At 41.6% G+C, this 14,374-nt stretch overlaps 1 protein-coding gene across 2 annotated transcripts in view; it reads right to left on the bottom strand.

Annotated features, from left to right (window-relative positions):
* LOC111336141 (nuclear pore complex protein Nup98-Nup96) overlaps window positions 1-14,374 on the bottom strand; it is a 29,256-nt gene that overhangs the window by 938 nt on the left and 13,944 nt on the right. For both annotated transcript variants that reach the window (XM_088734327.1, XM_088734328.1), the window contains 22 exons: window positions 13,903-14,291; window positions 13,039-13,199; window positions 12,585-12,727; window positions 12,324-12,437; window positions 11,831-11,932; window positions 11,269-11,431; window positions 10,595-10,948; window positions 9,767-10,206; window positions 8,880-9,024; window positions 8,140-8,244; window positions 7,865-7,995; window positions 7,565-7,744; window positions 6,557-6,738; window positions 6,416-6,479; window positions 6,031-6,233; window positions 5,435-5,590; window positions 4,147-4,276; window positions 3,930-4,053; window positions 3,667-3,755; window positions 941-991; window positions 632-735; window positions 113-176 (listed from right to left, as the gene is read on the bottom strand). In XM_088734327.1, the coding sequence (XP_088590453.1) occupies window positions 113-176; window positions 632-735; window positions 941-991; window positions 3,667-3,755; window positions 3,930-4,053; window positions 4,147-4,276; window positions 5,435-5,590; window positions 6,031-6,233; window positions 6,416-6,479; window positions 6,557-6,738; window positions 7,565-7,744; window positions 7,865-7,995; window positions 8,140-8,244; window positions 8,880-9,024; window positions 9,767-10,206; window positions 10,595-10,948; window positions 11,269-11,431; window positions 11,831-11,932; window positions 12,324-12,437; window positions 12,585-12,727; window positions 13,039-13,199; window positions 13,903-14,291 (3,594 nt within the window). The remainder of the gene's footprint in view (window positions 1-112; window positions 177-631; window positions 736-940; window positions 992-3,666; window positions 3,756-3,929; window positions 4,054-4,146; window positions 4,277-5,434; window positions 5,591-6,030; window positions 6,234-6,415; window positions 6,480-6,556; window positions 6,739-7,564; window positions 7,745-7,864; window positions 7,996-8,139; window positions 8,245-8,879; window positions 9,025-9,766; window positions 10,207-10,594; window positions 10,949-11,268; window positions 11,432-11,830; window positions 11,933-12,323; window positions 12,438-12,584; window positions 12,728-13,038; window positions 13,200-13,902; window positions 14,292-14,374) is intronic.

The following is a 14,374-nucleotide window of genomic DNA, read 5'->3' as shown; positions in this document are numbered from 1 at the left end:
TTTTTAGAACACCGAGTAATATTTTAACGGCGAGCGGAGAACATTCATAGCACTAGCAAACAAATAGGTAAAAAAAAAAAAATGGGTCAGAAAAAACCAAGTGTTTGCTCACCAGTTCCTTCATGACAATCTTCAAGAAATTAGCGCACATCTTAGCCATGTCGTACTGACACAACCTGAAATAAAGAACGAACATGACATCACAAGAAGAACCAGCCCCAAACGAAACGCGATATATCAAAAGCTCAAACTGCTCTTGCACCCAAATAACCGCCAGAACTTGTTCAAATTTCTTCTCCCTGACAGTTTGCCGGTGCCCGTTTATACTATGCAAACAACAAAGTGACCCAGCTAAGAATTGGACCCAACCCTTCCCAACCCAGCTAAGACTTGGACCCAACCCTTCCCAACCCAGCTAAGTCTTGGACCCAACTCTTCCCAACCGGGTTCGTCAGCTGGACACGGAGTTTCTCATTTGGACAAAAGGCCTAAGTACTAACAACAACTTTGTTAACAAGACCATACATTAGCGGCGGGACAAAAGTCGTATCAACAGGTGAACTATATAAGGCCGCGTGCGTCTTGAAAAAACCATATGGTTTTCACTCTGAATACCTAACTTTGTACTTACATGTCTTTGGGTGTGTCGGAAGATAAACTGTTGATTCTCGTACAGAGAGACACGACTTCGGCATAGATGCCTTCCCAGTCATACTTAGTTGGCACAAAGTTCTCCTGAAGATGACAACAAATAGTTATTTCAACTCTGCGTTAAAAGTAATTCGCTTAAAATACTGGATTCTTCCAATTCACTCAGGAATTCTAAAGAAAGCTGTGGTTCCTATATTCCACGTAATCATTTTCACCCGTGCAGTATTAGGTTTTTGTACAAAACAAATCACTCAGTGCCAAAAACTAACCTACATTAATAAATTTTTACCTGTGAAATGTCTTGGAACTTCTCCATCAGAGAGAGATAATCCAGAAACACCTAAACAATAAAATTAAGTCAAAGTTTTTAACTGCCTAAATACTTATCCTCAGAGGACGATTTGCGACCATTCTATTCATTTTCATTTCTATTCCTTGGCCAAAAAAGTTTCTAAAAGTGCATATTTCACATACAATGCTAATATTTGCTTATATTTGTGAAAGCATCACAATAGTTGAAAGCACTAGTGCCAGTGAAGGACTGTCTCTTACTCAGCCGGTTCCACGCCCTTAGTCAGTAGAGAGGAGCGTAAGAGCGGACGAGAAACAAATATCAGCTATCGTTGGACTGATCCTGTCACCATTCGCACGCCAGCTTTTTCGCTCGTTCCCACTACCTGACTGGTCGGCACATACTGTCCATCAATTTATGATTTCAGAGCCGGGTGAAAAGAATTGACTGCGGTTATGAATTGAGTGAGCTCCTCTCTGGTAGAGGAGGTGCGCCGATACAGTCGTCGATGTAGCGACCGTAGAGTTCAGGTTTGAGCCGTAGTATTGGCTGATGTTCGACAAAACCTACAAAAAGATTGGCATAGCTAGGTCCCATTTTGGTGCCCATGGCTACACCATTGGTAGAAGTAGACACCTATATTTATACAGGATAGCCCCTTCAGTGTAGTAAACACTGGTATCAACGGGGTCCTGGTATCAACGGGGTCCTGTTACCCACCCATCCCACCCCAGGGGAGGACAGCCATCACACAGTAATCTCGTGCGTGGGAAATTAACGTCTCCTGTCCCTAACCCTGCAGGAGACGGGACCTCCATTTATTCGTCCCTATCCGAGAAGACTAGAATATCTAATCATTTCTTGATGTTATAGAAAGGTAGCATATTCTTCTCAATTATTTTAAGACCCTGAGTGTTGGTCCGGCCGGGGCTCGAACCCTCGACCTCCCGCACAATAGTCCAGCGCTCTATCCATTGAGCTAACCGGGAGGCGGTTAGCTCAATGAAAAACAATCGAGTGTGAGCACTAGTTCGGCTAAGCGTAGTAGTGTTTCAGATTTAGGTTCCTTAACAGTACGTTGATCAAAAAAATGTTTAACGGCCAGAAGGCCTTCGCCATTAGGAATGACAGCGTAAAGAGACGTAATATCACCCGGCTCTGAAATATACCTGGAAAATTTCTGACAATTCTTTATCCTTCTCAGACATCAAAGTTTCAATTGAAGGCAACGGTTTATGCACTCGTATGTATTACAAACCTACAGACTCGCATAATTACTTGTTATATTCGTCTTCACATCCATCTCACGTTAAGAATTCCATTCCTTTTTCTCAGTTTCTAAGACTTCGTCGTTTATGTAGTGATGACTCTGATTTCCACCACAAATCAGAGTCAATGTGCCAGTTTTTCGATAAACGTGGTTACCCTGCTTCTGTCGTTCAAGCGGGTTACCACCGCGCCCAACTTATTGATCGACATTCAGCACTACAAACGTCACATAAGGAAGATTCCGACCGCATTCCATTCACTCTCACGTTTCACCCTCACAACCACTCAGTTAAATCCATCATTCTTAAAAACTTTAAATTACTTCAAAACGATCCAGAGACAAGCACTATCTTTTCGCAGCCTCCGCTCGTTTCATTCAAACGTCACAAAAACATAGGCAATTTTTTGGTCAGAAGCTCTTTTCAGACAAATGACCAACCAGGCACTTTTAAATGCGCTCGTGCACGATGTAAAACGTGTCCTTTCATTCACAACACTGACAAAATATCGGGACCCAAACGATCCATTAAGATCACAGATCACTTCAGGTGCACCTCCGCCAATGTAATCTATTGTATTCGCTCCGACGAAGGGCTAACGCTCGAAACGTCAGCTTTTATAACCGTAACGGTGGCCAATTTACCATTTCAACTTTGTTGATATATTCAAATTAATCTATTGCATAACTTGCACCTATTGCAAAAAGATATACATCGGCGAAACAGGCAGAAGACTAGGTGACCGATTCCGAGAACACCTTCGAGACGTGGAAAGGATTGACAAGGACACATCGAAACCAGTCGCTAGACATTTTAATTTACCTAATCATTCTAAGCAACATATGGCAATCTGCTGTCTTTCCTTACACTTAGGTAGTACGGAAAGCCGTAAAACTCTTGAACAAAAGCTCATCTCTCAAACCGGCAGTCTAAACCCCACAGGGATCAACGAACGCTTTTCATTCCACTAATTTATTCGTGTTTTTCTCGTTGCCATGTTCCCACCAACAACGTAGCTCCATTTTCTACCTTTAAAAGCACACACAACCCACAATTCCTCTATTCGCTCCGACGAAGGGCTAACGCTCGAAACGTCAGCTTTTGTAATCGTAACGGTGGCCAATTTACCATTTCAACTTTGTTGATATATCCTAATTATTTCGTTGCCCCCACCGACGCAGCCCCAAACAGTTTCTTTAGAAACTATCAGCCTTTATCAATTCGTTACTTTGCTGCAAAAGCGTCCAGTATGTCGATACCCTAACCTTAAAAATGCAGACGCCGTGCAAAAAATTCATTTGGTCACCAGCCTTCCACCCTCCAGTCCGAACAAGAACCCACGAAGCGACATTCAGTGTAGTCCCGAAAGGCAGGGGAATCACCACTTTGGCCTTGAAGAAGGGGAGGGTGAGAATTTCTAAAAAGGCACAGTCCTTGTTTTGACAAACAACTGACCTGTCCTCCTGTTGCCCAGTCCTTCACGGTCGAGCTTCGATCTCTTGCTTCCAGTTCTTCCAATAAGGTTTTTAAAAAGTCGTATTCCGCTAAACAAACAGTAACAACAACAACAACAAAATGATGAACTAATCTAAGATATCTCTTTTCGTTTTGAAAACACCAGTTTCACACGCTACCACAATTCAAGGATTACGTCATCTATCACGTCCCAACACTTTTTCCAAAAACTCTCTTCCAATTTGTTCATACATGCGTCTTACCGTTAATAATTGCGTCACTAACGAGACTGCGCAAAATAACCCTATGACCCAGACTCCAGTGGCGCGCCTTGACAAGGTGGAAAGCTTCTTCGCGAGTTTTTCCTTCATAGCGCGCTCGTAAGGCCTAGAGAAGACAAAAATAAACTTTGGATGGTTATCGCAACCTCTGGTTATAGAAAAACCAAAACGGCTTCTTTCTAAGTACAAATCACCATACCTTAGCTTCGTGTATCCATTCAGCAGGAATTTTCAGTTCATTTAACAAAAAGCGTTCTTTCTCTATGTAAGCATGATCCAACGACACGCAACAGTAACGACCCAGAAGGCTCCGAACCGCATTCTCCCGCCTGATGATATTAACGTTACGTAAAAAGACTTATCAGTCACAAAGAGAGAGAAAAAAAATCAATATTTTTGATCGTGCGTATGAACTAAGCTTAATTTTCGCAAACGAAGCGAGCTTGAGTAACACCCGCGAGTTCCTTTGAACTTTATTTTTATTTAGACACGGTAAATCTATCAGATAAAATAATAATATTATTACAATCTATTATTACAGTTACAATCTATTTTAATCTATATAAACATGATCTAAAATTTAAAAGTAAAATAGAAAAAAATAAAGAAATTCTGCTTTACATAGATGCCGTGTGTGTTTTGTCGATTCAGAGGAAGAAATTGCGACAACCATTTCGGAAGGATTGAAGTGATTTTGCTTGCCGCAATTCAGGGGACAAGCTATTCCATATAACCGCACCGTTATAGCTAAAGCTATTTTTCAGGAAATTAGTGCGAGGCAATGGAACAGCTAGTTTGTTTTCAGAGTTCCTTAGATTATATGGAGGATCATATTTAGTGAAAAGAGAACCAAGATAGTCGGGCGCAAGACCATGTATAGATTTATAGACCATGGTGGCCACTTGTATTTGTCGCTGAGTATCTAACCGTCTCCAGTTAAGTTGCACAAAAAGAGGATCAGCGCTTGTGTCATAACTGGAGAAGGTCAGAATACGGGCAGCCCGGTTTTGCAACTTTTGGAGCTTATTCGAAAGACCCTTGTTACAATGCCCCCAGACCTCGCTGCAGTAATTAAAGTACGGTTGAACTAAGACATTGAAAACGGACTCAAGCGTGGTTCGATTAACAAAAGGCCTACAACGTTTAATTGCTCCAATGCCCGATGCGATTTTCTTGGCTATTTTTTCATTGTGCATATTCCATGAAAGGTTTTCGTCAATATGTACACCCAGAGATTTGACTGAGCTAACTTACACTTAGAAGTCGCAAATTCAAACGGAACTTTTCGATGGAGAACGAGAACAATACGAAAATGGCAGCTCCTCAATCAAAACGCAATCGCTGGGGAAAAAAAACTTGGGCTAAGTAGAATCCCAAATGCGACAAACCCACAAAACTCTGTTTCACCGGAATTACAGATGATCAAGCGAATCATTGCCATTAACACAGAAGATTTGAACACTTCTTGCCGTGAAAATTAAACACACCTGGTAGGTTCCTCAATGTGCAACAAGACAAAGGCCGCCCAATGCCACAGGCCCAATCCCTCCAGCTGAGCAGCAAAACCACAGTGTAACATGGCCGCGTGTTGTTCAGAAAGATGCGTGTAATGGAGTGATAAAAGAACCTGGTACAAATGCCAACTGGAAAGAAACCACGCAGGATTATCAATGTTTGCATGTTGGTGTCTAAGTGTGTGCTATAAACCTTAAAGGTATTTTTCCAGCTGTCACAAATATACGAGATCAACTGTGCCTTAATTTTTTTCGTCTTTTTAATTTTTTCTCCATTACTCTTTGAAGGTGGAGTAAGAAAAGGGAAAATATCTACTGTCAACTTTAAGCTCCAGCGACTAAACATTCTCCTTCCTCGCCATGTTAAAAGAGCATGTTTATCAGTTCACCCACCTCTCTCAAAATGCCAATGCTTCCTAATTTTTGATCTAAATTAAACGTTTTCGTCTATTATTTCCAGCGAAAGTTTTCACCATAGGGAATATGATAACAAGAATAATAGAAATGATAATGAAGATGAAATTGACGATGTTGATGATGATGATACTAACAAAAGTCAAACTATTTACCTTAATCTAAAATCTAGCTGCACAACAGTAGAGGTTGATGGTGATAGCAGCCTCTCCAGTCTGTGTGATCTTTTGCAGTAGAGTTTTAACAAGTGATAACAGGTATCTCTTGTTACAAACTTGTTTTCATTCGCGTCTCCTTCGTCTTCTTCGACAAACGGCGGATGAGGAGGAGCGCCGTATCTACCGTGACTCGAACTTCCCTGAGAGCGAGCGAGAAATGTAAGTAGGAGGCAACATTTCAGTGGTAGAGGGGAGGGAAATCATAATAACAAGAACGAGGTAACCACATTTCCTTTAGTTTGTTCCAGACTGGTGACAAATAATTTATACCTTTGTTAATAAACAATTTTGTTCAGCTAGAAATTCCACCACAACCACCAACCTTAAATGAGGCGTTGTATGCTTGCACCGCATCAGTTATTGAGCACGTTGGTGAACAGAAGTACCTTGAAATGAAACAAATATATATTGTTAAATATTACTATAAAAAAAATGAATTTTGTGACTAAGTAGTCTCGCTTACCACAGGTGTACAGCCAGAACTCTCTTCCAATCCAGTCCCTCGCAGACGTTCACCACGTGACGCGTCAGGTTTTGAAGTTCGTCATGTGATAGACTTGCTGGGTCACGTGATATTTCCCATACCATGACACCAGCAAGCAGAGCGTAGATTTTAATTCTTTCTCTGCTAATAAATGCATCCGCCTGGTAAAAGAATGGATGGTATTATGTTAAGATGACTCCAATCACGTGCTGTTTCACGGCTCACTTACTCGCCTGAGTCTTCGTCATATGAGTCAACCGACCTAGGCTCTCTCTAGAAGCGGATGAAGTTTGTCTTTTGTTCATATGGGAAATTTCAGCTGGGTTGTCGAGAGAGTGATTCGTAATGTTTTATGTTTCGTAACAAGGCTCAAGTTATTGTCAAGATCTTGGTCGCAAGCCCGAGTCTGGGGAAATGAACGAACTACCTTTTTAACAAAATCGATAATAGAATAAAATCAAAATAAATAAATAAATAAATAAATAAATAAACAATTTATTTAAAGTCAATAATGCAGGAAGTGCTTACCCGAGCCGGTGTCTCATGTTAAAAACTATGAAGGTAGATCCTGGACAAAATGTTCGATTCGTCGTTTCGTTATGGAGTTTCGTCGTTTCGTTATGTCGAGTCGTTTTTTTCCGAGTTCGACTCGTCGAACTCGGAAAACAACGACTCGACATAACGAAACGACGAAACGCCATAACGAAACGACGAATCGAACATTTTGTCCAGGATCTACCTTCATAAACACTCGACTCCAGATCGAATTGGAATTTGGAATGTTGGTTTTTGCGGAGGGAGGAAAACCGAAAAACCCACGGAGCAAGGACGACAACCAAGAACGAACTCTACCCACATGTGACGTCAGGGTCCATGAGGTGAACCCGCGCCACAGTGGTGGGAGGCGAACGCTCTCACCACTGCGCCATCCCCTACACCCCTAATACACGCCGCAAACTCTCCGTCCCTTATTATTGTTGGACTCACCCTCATTTCCTGCCAATCCGCCAGTTGTTTGTACAGCAAGTTTCTAGTGAGTGTGTTTCCTGTGACTTGTGACAGTAAAAGCGACAGACGATAGTCCCTATGTTGCTGTGCCACATGGCAGGCACGGCTGATCTGTTTTCCGGTCAAACAGCTGAAGATGGATTTCAAGTGATCACTTTCCTGAAAAGAATAAAGGCGAGATAAATGAGGTTTAGACATAGTAAGGTAGGTCCACGGTGAGAAAGCTTTACATGGTGAGAAAGCTTTGCATGGTGAGAAAGCTTTGCACGTTAAGAATACCTGGAAACTCGTGTCATCCACCTCCTGGGAAATTCTAGTTTTAGCAGCCTCAGCTAACCAGTTTGAGAGAGCTTGTTTCCTCGCTACACGGTTCTGATATGTTTCTCTGTCTTCTTCAGCTCCGATATCGCCTAAGAATATAATCACGTTGAAATTATAAACTTGCAGTATAAGTCACACATTTCAACCAACCTCAGTAAAAAGAAAGTGAGATGATGGCAATCAAAATTCTTGATATTCATAAAATAATTCTTTGTAAATTTTTGGTGACTTACTTTCATCATCATCGTCGTCGTCTTCCGTAAGTTTTCCCCAAAGAGCAACAACCAGGTCCCAGACTAAACAAATCTGTTCAGCTGCGTCTCTTAGGGGCCCTGGGTCTGAAATGAGCACAAAAAAATTAGCCCAAGAAATAGTTAAGCTGCACTGTCGATAACGAGTTGTGTAACCGCATAAGATAATGCCAAACGGCGATAACTGAACTTTGGCTATCTTTAGTTCTACTGTTTGACCGATGAAGTGAAAAACTTTGCATTTAAATTGGGAAAAAGAAATGATTCCATTTTGATTTTCTGTTGGATATTTTAAAGGATTAGAAAAAGGCAAAGTGTACTCAATGGTAAGTAAGCTCTGCCGCTCGTCTTTGCAACTAACGTTGGTCTAAACCTACGTAATACCTCAATAACAACGCGACTTCAGGGTTTTATGGGATGTAAACACGGGGACAGTGAGGATAAAATCCTCGCAAATGAGCTGCAATTTAAGCGATTGACAAAAGAAAAAAGTTCAGGCTTTGACAGGCTACTGTCAACTAAGTTACGAAGCCACTCGTGAGAGCGAGGCAAATTGTAGTGATTCTTCACAAGACTTTTTCATAAATAGAACCGGGCGCCCTTCCTATTAAGCCCTTACGCCAAATTTCAGACTGAGAAATGGATCGTATCTCCGTGTTGATCATGCAAACGCTGCAAAAATTTCACATAGAAAACCAAACCATAGATCCCTCATTCGTTACCTGTAGCTTCCTTGTTCCTTCGGGCGACTTCTGCGTGATGGTGCAAAGCTTTGACGCCAGAGGGGGGTCGAAACAGCGGACAGTCGTCTTCACTGGAAACCACAGCGTGTTTTAACTCTGCTTCAAGTACAGCTTGATGCTGTGCCTTGATTGGGAAGAGAGAACACTTTTTTAATTCCGTGTAGTTTGATAGAAAGATAGATAGATAGATAGATAGATAGATAGATAGATAGATAGATAGATAGATAGATAGATAGATAGTTTATTTGTAAAAAGCTTGCAGCCACTGAGCTGAATTGTGTATTTACAATAAAGTATAAAATATAACTTATAATAGTAATGTGATAGTAATAAAGTCCTAAATAAATAATATCCTATAAATATGATGAAAGCTTGAACTGTTAAAATATATACAACGGCATCGATCTCATTTACAAAACTCATCGAGCAGTAAAATTCGTTGTTAATAAAATTCGTTTGCTAATTGAAGCGACGATTGTTAACGTTTGCCGCGATACTGTTGCCTTAAATACTTTAGTATTGTAAGTCAGTTGTTAATGGGAAGTTTCTATTCATCGATAAAGTTAGGTTTTCTTTTCAGTTTGTTGTTTGTGCTCAGTTCACGGTTGACAAATAACTCTCCACTTGACTCTAATGTCAACTTATACTAAGTTGTTGTATATTACACACTATGACCACCAACAGTCTTTTTCATTACGACCCTCACCCGGCCCTGGTTCAAACCATCCACTGCACTCATCAATAATAAACACAGCTTTATAATCACGAACCTCGGATACGCCATTCTCTACAGAAAATACGCATGCTTAGTCAACGTGCCACTGGTGGAGAGGAATGTAAACAAACAGATTGAATGATGTACCCACCAACACAACATCACTTGGGCCGCGACTGTCCTGCAGAGCTACGTTCAGTTTCTCTATCGTTACTCCGAATGGCGGCGATCCTTCACTGCTACTGGGCCTTGGCTTCATGGAGAAAAAATCTCCTGCCAGCGAGGGTTGGGTGGCAGCAGCTGGTTTTCCTTCTTGTTTCCCCAAGGGAGTACCGCTATGGACCAAGACAAACCCAGGCCCCCAGCCAACACGAAAGGAGCGGCCCATCATCAAACCAGCATCGGCAATTAGGTTCTCTTTGCCGTCGACCAGGGAATCCTTTTTAGGCACAAGACCAAATTGATTCCGAGCGCCGACTACTTTAATTCCGATGTCCATCGCTGTGCTGATGGCCCTTGGAAGCTGAGTTGGCGAAGAGGGGGCTACTGGGGTGACATCGTGCACCACGGGGTACCGAAGAGGATAGACCCCTACAGAATAGATCAACAATAACAAACTGAGAATTCTAACCTGTTTATAGGCTGTGAAATACATCGTTTCGTAAAAAAAAGACAAAAGTTAGGTTAATCTTTGGTTTAAGTGTAAAGCTGGCTGTTGTCATTACTTTGGTTGGTTTTTGTTTTACGGCACTCAATCAAAAAATCAGCCTTACTCTTCTGATCGTTCGAAATGTGCTCAGGGAAATCGATTACAGCTGTAATTACATGGAGTCTGCAAAAACTTCGTTTTTGCGCGGGGAATGGAACTGCCTTTTAGCGCTTTTACAACGCAGCTATCAAGACGGAAATTCTTCTAATTGACAACCACCAAAAACCTCTTGGTGGAGAGAATGCAATTTGATGACACATTTTAGAATACCTATCTGGGGGCTACCAAACAGTGACCGGGACATTTGTCCGGACTCATCCAAAGAGCGTTGTACGTTTGGAGACAGCAAAGGACCCCGTGGCATAGATGATGGATATACAGAACTCTTCAAGTGGCCACCTTTGGCTAAAGATGAACTGAAGAGCGATTTGTCCACAGTGGGACTGTCTTTGGCGAAAGGTGTTACGAGTTGAGACTGATCGGCAAAGAATGATGCTTTCATGACTTGGATCCTCTGTGCATTCATTCCAAGGGCCGTTGCCAACTGGTGGCTAGCAGGGGAGCTGTCAACCTCTTCTACTTCACCATCGCTACTATCTCCACTTTGATCTTCGAGCATTTCCTCTGGAAAAAAAAAAAAAAAAAAAAAAAAACCTTGATTAATTTTTTTTTCAGACGGGTACAACTGCAACTTCCCGGGGTTCTGTGAAGGGGGTCAGAATTCCCCTACGATTTTCACACATTGACATTTGAATTTGAACAAGAGTCACCTTTACTGCTTAACCACAACAGTTGCGTCATCGTGACAGTAGCTTGTTCATGCCTCTTGCGTGTTCGTGACAATAGCTTGCTCGTGACATTTGTGTGTTTGTGACAATTGCGTGTCAGGGAAAGTTGCGCGTTTTGTTATAGATGCGTGTTCGTGAAAATTTTAAGCAACATACCGGGAAACGTTTCGTGATCGATGTCAGCCATGACACTGTCCTGGTCTCGTAAGGAGGGAGTAACTCGCTGCTTTTCCTTCTCATAAGCTTCAAACTGTTGTTTCTTTTCTTGCAGATGTCTGAGGATTTCCTTTTTTTCCTTTTCAATAGAGTTCTCGACATCCTTTGGCAGAAAATACACCATAATCAAACTTCTGTACGGTTATGGAAAGTAAAACAGTGAAGGCTTCAGCCTGCACGCAAGACTGACTAACAAAGTTGTACAAAGTTAAAGGGGTATAATGATCACTCTGGGTGATGATGGGTGATTACCGAGGATAAGACGCCACTGATCAGTTAGTCTCATCTTTTTCAATGCATTGGGTTTCAGATCGCTCTAACGCTCAGCCAGTTTCGAGCTAGACTGCAGTCGTAGTGCGTTGCCCGAGCACACAACACAATGACCGGACAAGACCAGATTTCGAACCTGGACCGTCAGAACAAGGAGACCAAGCGCTAGTAACTTGGCCCCCATGTCTTTGCACGGTGAAGAAGTACCAAGAGTTCAGTTATAAAACTCTACCTGTAAGTATGGTTTTAATGGAGGCCTCCTAAGTTTCTTCTGGGCCTGTTCATCACCATCATCAAGGAATTGGTCCATTCCATATCGCGTAAAATGATCCACCTTTGAAAAGAAGAACAGTTTGGTAAAAATACGATAAGTAAGAGGTCCACTGTAAGTTAGAGAAAATTTCAATTGAGTGTCGTAAGTCATCCGGTATTGCTTTGTTTTTGCTTTACTTCGTTATGTGATTGGTCCCGAACGTCGCGCCACTTCCTCAACCAATCAGATTCACCGTTACACCAATCACGACTTGGTCATTGGCGTTTTACCGCGTTTTAGGCAGTTTGGTCGGTTTTACTTTGAGTTCTCACTGGCATCTTAAAAGTATTTTCTTATTTTCTGATTAGCAGTTGAGATTTCTTTGATTTTACGACACTCAGTCGAAATGTGCTCTGACCTAGAAATTTCGCTTTGCAAACTCAGCAACTGTGCGCTTTTGATAAAACCTTACCGTAAACACCCAGCATCCAGTATCAAGGCTGTAATCAAGAAAAGTAGCTCCAAGTTTTTCGGTAGCAGTTTCCACCCGCTTTTGCCAGCCGAGAAGGTTGAGTCTTTCCGGACTCTGTGGGGATAAAATGCAAAATGTACTTTGTAACCGAAAAGCAGTCTAAAAAATTCTGAACCTCAAGAGCTGAAGCTATTTCTGCACGTAGTAATTACATAGCGTTCAAATACGTTTCGAAATTTTAATTTTTCTCTCTTAACTCACTGTAATTGGCCTATGAGAAGTCTTGTCATTTGGCCAGACTTTCTCCAGAGTGATTTCTGCTTTCTTGTTGAGTTCTTCACCAACAGGAGGTTTATTAGGGTACGAATCAGGATAAACTTCTATTTCTCGGCGCCTGAAGAAGACTATTAAAGAACAACAACATAAAAAATCTTTATATTAAGATAAAAGCTCTCCTTACCGCATAACCACACTATAAAAGAAACAGAAGTTGTAGGCTTCAGAAAAATATCTTAATCCCGAAAAATTTTAATCTCAAATTCTTTTGAACAACATAAATGCGAGTACACATTTATGGCAGCAAGAACAAGGACTTACAAATCATATTCTTTTGGAATGACTAGTTCACAGGTTTACAGGCACAGTTAAAATAACACAAAATGTATATTTTTAATCTTAACAAACCAAGTAAACTTGACTTAATATGAACACATACCAATTTCATCCAGGTTAAGCCCGGCGACGTTTGTTCTGCCATAAAATTTGACTTTTCCATAACCTTCGCGGCCAACTACAAAGTCATCCACAAATATATCTCCGTTACTGTCCATCTGTTGGTTAAGTTCTTGTACTGGAGGAATGGCGTAATACTCAGACCTGATAGAAGGAAGAAAATGAGAAATACATGTATCTTAATATTATTTTAAAGCAGTTACCAACTGAGTGTCGAAAGTCATCCGGGGTAGCAATAATTTTGCTTTAATTCGCTCTGTGATTGGTCCAGAGAACTTGCGCCACTTTCTCAACCAATTAGATACAAAACTAAAACCCCTTACAACTTGGTCGCCCGCGTTTTCCCGCGCTAACGGCAGTTTGGTTGTTCTCATTGGCTCCTAAAGGTATTTTCCTTTCTTCTGATTGGCCTTTGTGATTACCTTAGTTCTGGATTGACGACACCTTACTTTGAAATCTACGCGACTAGTCCCGTTCTTCTATAAACATTTCATTCCGTGTTTTGGTTAAATAGGGCTCTTACATTTCTAACATTTCTTCTGACTGTATATTCTATGCAGTCTTTTCACTGAAATGCATGGACACTTTTGGGGACATCTGAGCAACTCTCGAACAAAGTCGATTTTAATCTGTGTTTCCTTAGTAAAATCGTCGTGCTAACTTGTATAAACACATGGTTTGATGATACTCGTGATCACAGCATATCGAACAGACCAAACGTCACTTTGGTACACGTTACACACGGCACAGTGCTCTTACACTAAATTACAAAAACACTTTTGAAACAGCGGCTACACGAAATTGTGAGAAATTGTGTACTATTGCAAATACTGACAGGGAATCTCACCTGTCTAGGACGACACCAAAATTATCTTTAGATGCAGTGTCCGATGAAGTCTCCTCACCAATCACAGAATCTTTAACGCTTCCGTCTTCTTCGTCCCTTCCCGGTGGACGACGTACATTCAATTCTGCGATGGTGGTATCAACAGAATCTGGAACATGAGAGAACCGTACTCCCATCGGACTGACACCATCACTAGTATTCACCCTGCCATCAGAAGCCCTCTCACTACTGTAAAGCCCAGCAGGGGTCGCAGACATCCTCATGGGTGACACATCTTGTGACGGGGGTGGGGAGGGAGGGAAGGGTGAGCTGGTTGCTGGCAAACTGTCATCGCCCTCCAAAGTGCTGAGTTTGACCCTGGTAGTGTCGACCACAGATAAGGGTGAATCCTGAAGAAGGATATGAAAGAGTTAATGAACATAATTGAAAGTACCCAAGGAAGAACAGTTGAGACCCCATCACAAAAGGTTAT

Source organism: Stylophora pistillata, chromosome 9, assembly GCF_964205215.1.
Source record: "Stylophora pistillata chromosome 9, jaStyPist1.2, whole genome shotgun sequence".
Lineage (NCBI taxonomy): Eukaryota > Metazoa > Cnidaria > Anthozoa > Scleractinia > Pocilloporidae > Stylophora > Stylophora pistillata.
Note: the sequence above shows the minus strand (reverse complement) of the source record. Positions and strands in the feature narration are given on the sequence as shown.